Below are 8,750 nucleotides of genomic sequence, written 5' to 3'. Positions count from 1 at the left end.
GTCAAATGTTTACACACTAACACTTTATAAAAGATAAAACTGCATTTGTTTGACATCTTTCCTCGTTTCAGCTTGAGAAACCAACATATTAAAAGTCACACTGAGGTTCCACAACCACAGAAAAAAGAAAGAAAACAATATGATATACATATGTGCATTGCATTACATATGTGCATTGCATTCACAAAAAAGAGTGACCCCATTAGAAGATGACAGTATTTAGAGTCGGAAGAAAAGTGCATTCCAAAATGATGCCTTATACGTGATTATAGAAATCAAGCAATGTCAAGCAAAGGTGAGTGCATTGTCTAGAGCCATTTAAATACCAAAGAGGTTAGAGAGTGAAGTGCCCAAAGACAGAAATCTATTAATCTCTGACTGTAACATAGGGGGAACATTGAGAATGCACCTGGGCTTGAGCCACTCTACTCCTTGTTGAGATTAATGGCTGGCGCGCGCGCACACACACGCACACACACACGCGCGCGCACACACGCACGCGCACGCACACACACACACACACACACACACACACACACACACACACACACACACACACACTGGGGGCCATTAGTGTTGAACAGCCATGGCCCAATCTCCCCCCACCCCCCAGGGTCTCTATAACAGGTCCTCTCTCTGAATTAATGGTTTAGCTAGCACATGAAAATTGATTTTTTTTTTAATTATGAATGAGAGGAAAGCTCTTTTAAACAACATTTGGTGTTAATCTAACTCAAGAAATGGAAGAACTGACCCACCACAACTGTCCATCTTGACAGAGTCAAGCATCTCCCGGGACTGCACTACACAGTTAATTAGATTGTTAATTAGACTGTCCAAGATATCTGACCTTATAACCTAGATAACTTCAGTTAAAAGGTTAATAAAAAACATGTTCACTTTAGCTGGCACAAACGTTCTCTGACCTAGAACAATAATGTGTTGCTATAAAGTTATCTAGGTCAGTGGTTCTCAACCTGTGGGTCGGGAACCCCAGGGGGGTCCCCACATTATTCTGGGGGGTCCCCAGATGATTAGCTTAATGTGCAACATTGTTTTCTCACTCTACAATAAACAAACCAACATAAAGTTTAAGTGCATAGAGGGTATATTCAGATTTATAAAGTGACAATTTAAGGACTTTTTAATACCTCTAAAATTACAAATTAAACATTGGCCAAATTGTCAAATATTAGAAGCAGAAATTGTGAAAATAGGCGATCTACATGCTCACAACGCCTCGCAATGCGAGGCGTAGATTGGCTATTTTCACAATAGAACCGTGTTTTACAAAATGTAATGCCTCAACTCTTAGTGAGCGTCAGGGTGGGCGGGGCCCAGTTAAAATTATGATCATTTTGGGGGTCACAGCCTGAAAAGGTTGAGAACCACTGGTCTAGGTTATAAAGCCAGATATCTTGGACAATATAAATCAGACAGGATTGGTCATGCCTCACTTGACCACCACAAACAATAATGAAGACATAATTAATTTCCCAGTAGATTCCTTGCGACTCGCGTCAGTGCAACCACACTTGCAATTTCCCAGAATTGCACCTTTCCCAGTTGTAGCTTTCCTAAGACCCCACACACTGACCAGAACAATGTTGATGTGACTAAGTGATTAACTGAAGAACATAGGCCTACTGAATATACATTTGTAGTGCATACATTATCAACTACAATGCAACTGTGATGAGTTGGCATTTCATTTCTGGACACTGGCATAGCCTATGGCACATACTGTACCATGGGCCAGAGGGACAGGAGTGTTGTAATTGGCTAGTAGTGATTGACAGTTCGTGCCCCATTTCGACTAGTTCTGGTCACGCTTGGCGTGATGCTTTTATCTGATAGTTATAGTCTACTAGCCCTTACCCGTTCAAAGATATGAGCTCCAAAATGATGTGCAGTGTGTGGGTTATGGGATGTGCACTGTGCACACAGTATATGAGGGATGGAAAGTAACTTTAACTGGTGCTTGCATGATAATATGTAGGAGCATCAATGTAAGAAATACCCGTTTCGTTTAAGCTATAGAGATACTGTGTATCGATCTGCATGATTTTTGGACAACATCTGTAACAGGGCCAGACACCCCCCCCCCCCCCCCCCCTGCCCACCCGCCTGCACACACACACACACACCCTCCCCACCCGCCTACACACACACACACACACACACACACACACACACACACACACACACACACACACACACACACACACACACACACACACACACACACACACACACACACACACACACACACACACACACACACACAGACACACACACACACACACACACACACAGAGATCTGGTTAAACATGTTGCCTCATGCTAGATGCAGAATAGATATGCCTCATGCTAGATGCAGAATAGATATAGATACACCATAACAATGCTAATATACAGCATATGATTTGTGAAAGTGACAAACGGGCTTCACAGTTATGTCAGGTGTGTTCATATGCTAATGGTGATGCGATTTCAGATCAATTGCTCCAGCCACTGAGGAGAAACGCTGTGACAGACAGACAGACAGACAGACAGACAGACAGACAGACAGACAGACAGACAGACAGACAGACAGACAGACAGACAGACAGACAGACATTTGGAAAATTATATGTTTGATGGGATAATTGTTGTATTAATTTACAAAAGTAACATAGGTCTGGTTGTCATCACTCTAACCTAACGCGGACCGGTTTGTGTAGGCAGATGGGCGGAATCTCTCCGCGAGTCTCTGGCAAATGGCATGTGTTCTCCTCCCCCCACCCCCCTCTGCTCCTCTGCTCAGCGCAGAGAACGCTGCTGCGTCATGACGTCAACACATTCAGTGCGACGCTCTCTGCACTCTGATTGGTTAGGGAAATTCTACACTTCCTCCAACAGTGATCATAACACGATCGCCTAGGCTTCTTTTTCTTCCTATCGCCAATAGAAGCCTGGGTTTCCGAGGTTAGGTTGTCATTGACCAATGTGGAGAGAAAAAAAATCCTTACCCAGCAGGCAGCGTGCACAAGAAATATGATGTTGATCCCCCAATTAGCTTGCAAAACTAACTGCAGGCAGGCAGCCAGGCAACCTGTTTCCATCTGTTCCTGTCCTTGCATCTTTGCCCGGTAGCATCTTCAGCATCCTTCTTACTGATCATCGTTTCTCCGCACGTCCAAACCATCTCAACCTCGACTCTCTTACTTTATCCCCAAACCTTCCAGCGTGGGCTGTCCCTTGCTGATCTTTTTGGATCTCTCTACCGTCTTACACACCTTCCCTTGCTTTCACTCTTGCTGGTACTCTCACAAATCACTCCTGACATTTTCTCCCTCTGTTCCACCCTGCCTGCACTCTCTTCTGCACTCCCCATTACTTTGGACAGTTGACCCCAATTTCAACTTCACCACCTCTACTCCCTGCATACTCAGAGTTCCACTGTCCTCCCGGAGGGCGTATGCAAACATAGTCTTAATCCTGCTGACTTTTATTCCTCTACTCTTCAGTGCATACATCCACCCTTCCATCTCTCACTACTACATATCACAATGTCATCCGTGAACATCATAGTCTATGATGACTAATGCTTGATCTCATATGTCAACCTGTCCATTACCAAGATTACCTTGAACCCATGGGTCCATTACCTTGAACCCATCCATCACTCCTACTGCACAGTGCACACCTCACACCTGAATTAAAAAAGGTCAGACAGAAAGGCAGAGGTACAGACAAGGGCTCGTTAAAATCATCATCATCTAAAAACAAAGGAAGTCAGTATCAATTCACAAAAACAAGGTTTGGCAAATAGCTTCAGAGCTTGGCATGAAACAAGAAAATCTGGCAAAGGTTTAGGACTGGCTTGATTCCGCATGTGATTGTTTGCAGGTGGCCTGGCAGGGGAGAAGCTCCAGACACACTCTAGAACTAGGTAAGGCTGTGACAAAAGGCCAGTGCATCAACAGGGAGAAGGCTGCGGTGTTGATGGCCTAGCGGTCTAGGCATGTACTACATGTAAGCCATTTACCATGAGAGGGAGTGGGTTGTTGGCTGATTTACCACTGTTTCAGGGTTGTGGCACGAGGCGAAGCCGAGTGCCAAACAAGGCCATCGAATTAAAGGCCTTTTATACTCACCTATATATCCTGAGTGCCTGCATGGACCTGGACCTGGTCTTTTTTACCATAACTTTTCATTTTTTTAAATATATATTACCTTCTATAAGCACTAAGTTTGAGAGAATTACTGTATAGGTATTTACTATTTTACTGTTAATGTTCAATTTTATTTTATTTGACTATTATGATTTACAGACAGATGATATATCTTATTGGAAAGAAATGAAAAGAGTAGGGAATACAAGCCACGGCTTATTATTATAACTATTATTATTATTATTAGTAGTAGTAGTATAAACATATTTGTACATATCTTTCAAAAGGATAAGCTTGAGAGCTTATTTCCATTGTGGTCCTTTGAGTGCAAGGAAACGAGTGACATGTGCGTGTGTGGGTGTGTGTGCGCACACAGAGGGATATTACAATTTCCAATGCAAAAGGCAACTAAATAACAAAAACAACATGGGTACCTGCTACAACTAAACACAATTATGGTAAAAGGACTTAACAATAGAGCTAATTGACTTGTAGTAGGTAGGCTAATAGTAGTAGTGTTACTGTAGCAGCAATAGCAGTTTTATTTATATTTTTTATACATTTTATATTTTATTTTTGTTTAATGTAGTTTAGTTGATTAATTTAGTAAAGTTTAGTTTAGATTAGTTTATTTGCGCAAAACAAAAGAAAGTACTGTATAAAAGTAAGAAACAGTAATTACAGTGCAGGGAGCTGCGTAGGCCTATTCAGAGTGCTTTCCTCGTTGAAAGTCAATAAAAAGCAGGCATACACTTCAACACCAAGGAACAAAACAAATCACATGCAAGAACAAAAGCAGCATCTGAAAACAGAAAATAGGCATTGAGACAGAACAAAGAAAAATAACAACAGTAGTAGTAGTAGTACTACTTCTACTACAGTAACATTATATAAATATTATCATTAAATATCGGATAATTCAAACCCACAAGGCGGGAGGGAGGGAGGGAGGAAGAGAGGAAGACCTACTAGAAGCACCTGAAGAAGCAAAGAGCAGGAGAAGAAGTTAGAAGGGTATCCAGAGAGGATGGCATCCTACAGTATATTCCTCAGGGACTTTACAGGTCTCCGTACAGTAAGTACAGGATAGATTCAATCATGTAGATCTCAACGTGGGGTTCGGGGGATCACCAAAGTTACCAAATGGACTCTCAAGAGTTAAAATTAACACTGAGGATTCTACAGTGTATATTGGGGTCCCAGAGATAAACAACGGTATCAAATGGGGGTCTGCGACTCTGTGGCCTAATGCATATCAAACTGGAGGTGCTTGAAATTAAAAAGGTTATAACTGAGAATAACTGATTCAAATACAGTTTACACATATAATGTCAATATATTGTAATTTGTGTGCGTAGAGTAAGAGCTCAGAGTTCACTGTTAGGAAAGAATAAAATAAAACTAAATAATAAATAAAATTCGATGTGGAGGTGTTAAATAAAACTAGATATGTATACTGTTCCTGCAGAATCACTCATGACCTGGGTGTACGGCCTAAAATAAAATGTCTTAAAAGTTAAATACTCTAAGAAGTATAAAATATTTCAAAGGAATTCTCTAAGTCCCAAAAGAAGACAAACATTTTGAAGTTTGAACAAAGCTTCTAGGTGACAGTGTGGCAGAGCTAGCGTGTGCCAAGGTTTTGAGGAGAACATTTAAAAAATAAATAAATAATGTAAATTGATTGATTGGTTGATTTTTGGTTGGTTTGTTGGTTGGTTGATTGATTGTTTATAATGACAAAAATGCATATAGATGACCTGAACATATCTGTCAAAAGGTTAAAACACAAAAAAAGCTTTGAGAGCTTATTTCGATTGTGGTCCTTTGAGTGCAAATGCATGCAGTGCCATGTGTTGGGAGTAGCAAAGACATACATAAAAATAAAACCTAAATAATTTCAACGTGCTAGACAAGTAAAACAGCAAAGAACTACATGGGCACTGTGAATGGAACCTGATACAGCTCAACTCATTGACGGTTTGGTACAGTTGCTATTCAGCCTGCTCTATATGGAGGACTTGAAGTCAGTTTACAATTTACAGGTTACCTCTGAGGTATGTAGCAGACGCTCTTGTTCAGAACGACTTACAGATCAGATTAAATATAGCATGAACCCTGGTCAATAAACAACAGGTTAAATAGTCACATATGTAGAGTGCAAATATAACAATGTAGTCTTCAAAGAACCTAGGATGCCAGGTAAACATCAAACCTAGCATCCGTCTAAATAACTTGTATCTAAATCATTCCTAAAATTGTGCTAAAGCTAAACTAAATAACATAAATGGGCTCTCTCAAAAGATCGAGACAATTAATAAAATAAAACAAGGAAGGACTAAATAAAAACCTAATACATTATAAATCCCTATACAAAGAGTCAATTTAAAATACACAGGGGTTTGTTTCGCCAGGCTGGTACATAGGGGTCAATCCTGGCTGTTGACAGGGGGACGCACGGGGACGGGGAGGGGCTTTTTCGGTCTGTCTCTGAATCCTCAGAGGCTCTTCCTTGCTGCATGGAGCTTGTGCTGGACAAGGAGTCCAGTCAGATGGTCCGTCGGCGGGAGTCTCCTGCCGTGACCCCCGGGGGCTCCTTCTCCACCATGGCTCGCTGGAGATGGCCGACGGCATGGGCCTGCATCCAGGCGTGCTCGTAGATCTGCTCCAGCGTGGGCCGGTCCGAAGGCCGCAGGGACAGGCACCACTTGATCAACTGCTGGCACTCGGGAGAGAGTCTCTTTCTGAAGTAGAGGCGTCCTGTGAGGATCTCCTTTTCCTGTTCAAACGGGATTTGCCCGCAAACCATGGCGTACAGCAGCACACCTAGCGACCACACGGTCGCCGAGCGGCCGTGGTATCTATGGGAGCGGATCCACTCGGGAGGGCTGTACAGTGGCGTTCCACCACTGACGTCAGTGTAGACTGTGTCCTTGAGAATTGACCCCGAACCAAAATCGATCAGCTTGAGCTCCCCAGTGCGGAGGTCTAGCAGGAGATTCTCGTCCTTGATGTCCCTGTGCAGCACGCCACAGGCGTAGCAGTGCCGGACCGCCTCCAGCACCTGGCGGAAGAAGTTCCGGGCCATCTCCTCATCCAGGGAGCCCTTCTCGATGATAAAGTCTAACAGGTTCTTGGCTAGCTCCGGGCGTTCCAACACGATAAGCCAGCCGTCCGCCTGCTGGTAGTAGTCCAGCAGGCGGATGACGGCACAGTATGCGCCAGTGCTCACTTTCTTCAGGAGCAGGATTTCCAGAGGAACCATGGAGCCATTGATCGTGCCCCAGTTTTCCACACATTCCTTGGTGACGTGTTTCACAGCAACAAGCGCACAGTCAGCTATCCTGCTGCCTGCATATACCATGCTGAATCGCCCGCTGCCAATCACAGAGCCCACCTGGTAAACCTTCTCGAATGGCTCCTTTTCCACCATGACTGGCTGTTGGTGGATCCAGGTGTGTTCGAATATCTGCTCCAGTGTGGGCCGGTCCGGTGGCCGCGGAGACAGGCACCACTTGATCAACTGCTGGCACTCAGGAGAAAGTCTCTTTCTGAAGAAGAGGTTTCCCGAAAGGATGTCCTCGTCCTGTTCGAAAGGGATTTCCCCGCACACCATGGAGTACAGCAGCACGCCTAGTGACCACACCGTCGCTGACTTACCGTGGTATCGACGGAAGCGGATCCACTCGGGTGGGCTGTACAACCGTGTACCACTGACGTCAGTGTAGGCAGTGGTCTTGAGGATCGATCCCGAACCAAAGTCAATCAGCTTGAGCTCCCCAGTGCGGAGGTCCAGCAGCAGGTTCGCGTCCTTGATATCCCTGTGCAGCACGCCACAGGCGTAACAGTGCCGGACTGCCTCCAGCACCTGCCGGAAGAAGTCCCGGGCCATCTCCTCTTCCAGGGAGCCCTTCTCAATGATGAAGTCTAACAGGTTCTTGGCTAGCTCCGGGCGTTCCATGATGATGAGCCAACCATCCGGCTGCTCATAATAGTCAAGCAGGCGGATGACCCCGGTGAACGACGTCCCGCCAATTTTCTTCAGAAGCACCATCTCCAGAGGCACCATGGAGCCATTGATTGTTCCCCAATTTTCCACCCTTTCCTTGGCAATGTGTTTCACCGCGACCAGTGCATTGTCAGCTACCCTGGTGCCTGCATATATGGTGCCGAAGCGTCCGCAGCCGATCACCGAGCCCACCTGGTAAACCTTCTCAAATGGCTCCTTTTCCACCATGACTGGCTGGAGCGCAAGGTTCACCGGCAATTGGGCCATAATTGGAGAGTCTCACTCTGCTCTGTTGCTGAATATCTCCCTGTTTCTCGCTCGTATGTCTGGTCGGACTCTGGCATGTTGGGTCTGTCGGGCATACAGCATTTTATGAATGGCTGACTGAGCTCTGGACTGACGTCCATTCACAACACAAGCTGTTGCCGCACCACGGCCATTTGCGCAGATGTGTGAATTTCATCGCTGTATTACCAACAGTCTGTGGGGACAATGGATGATCTCAATGAAGACACGCGTTTAAACAACCACAACACAGGTTCTCTCCAGCTGAGAACAAGCAAAACAAAACCTATGTCAAATGT

At 44.6% G+C, this 8,750-nt stretch overlaps 1 protein-coding gene across 1 annotated transcript; it reads right to left on the bottom strand.

The window, feature by feature from the left end:
* Positions 1–6,705: 6,705 nt before the first annotated feature.
* LOC308302976 (serine/threonine-protein kinase pim-3-like) lies at positions 6,706–8,433 on the bottom strand (the record flags this gene model as incomplete). Its single annotated transcript, XM_080747295.1, has 2 exons — positions 6,706–7,452; positions 8,257–8,433. The coding sequence occupies 2 exons, from the start codon at positions 8,431–8,433 to the stop codon at positions 6,706–6,708; spliced, it is 924 nt and encodes a 307-aa protein (XP_080603421.1).
* Positions 8,434–8,750: the final 317 nt, after the last annotated feature.

Source organism: Nannobrachium achirus (assembly GCF_963921795.1).
Source record: "Nannobrachium achirus genome assembly, chromosome: 18".
In the NCBI taxonomy this organism is placed as follows: domain Eukaryota; kingdom Metazoa; phylum Chordata; class Actinopteri; order Myctophiformes; family Myctophidae; genus Nannobrachium; species Nannobrachium achirus.
The sequence above is the reverse complement of the archived record's forward strand: the minus strand, read 5'-3'. Positions and strand labels throughout refer to the sequence as shown.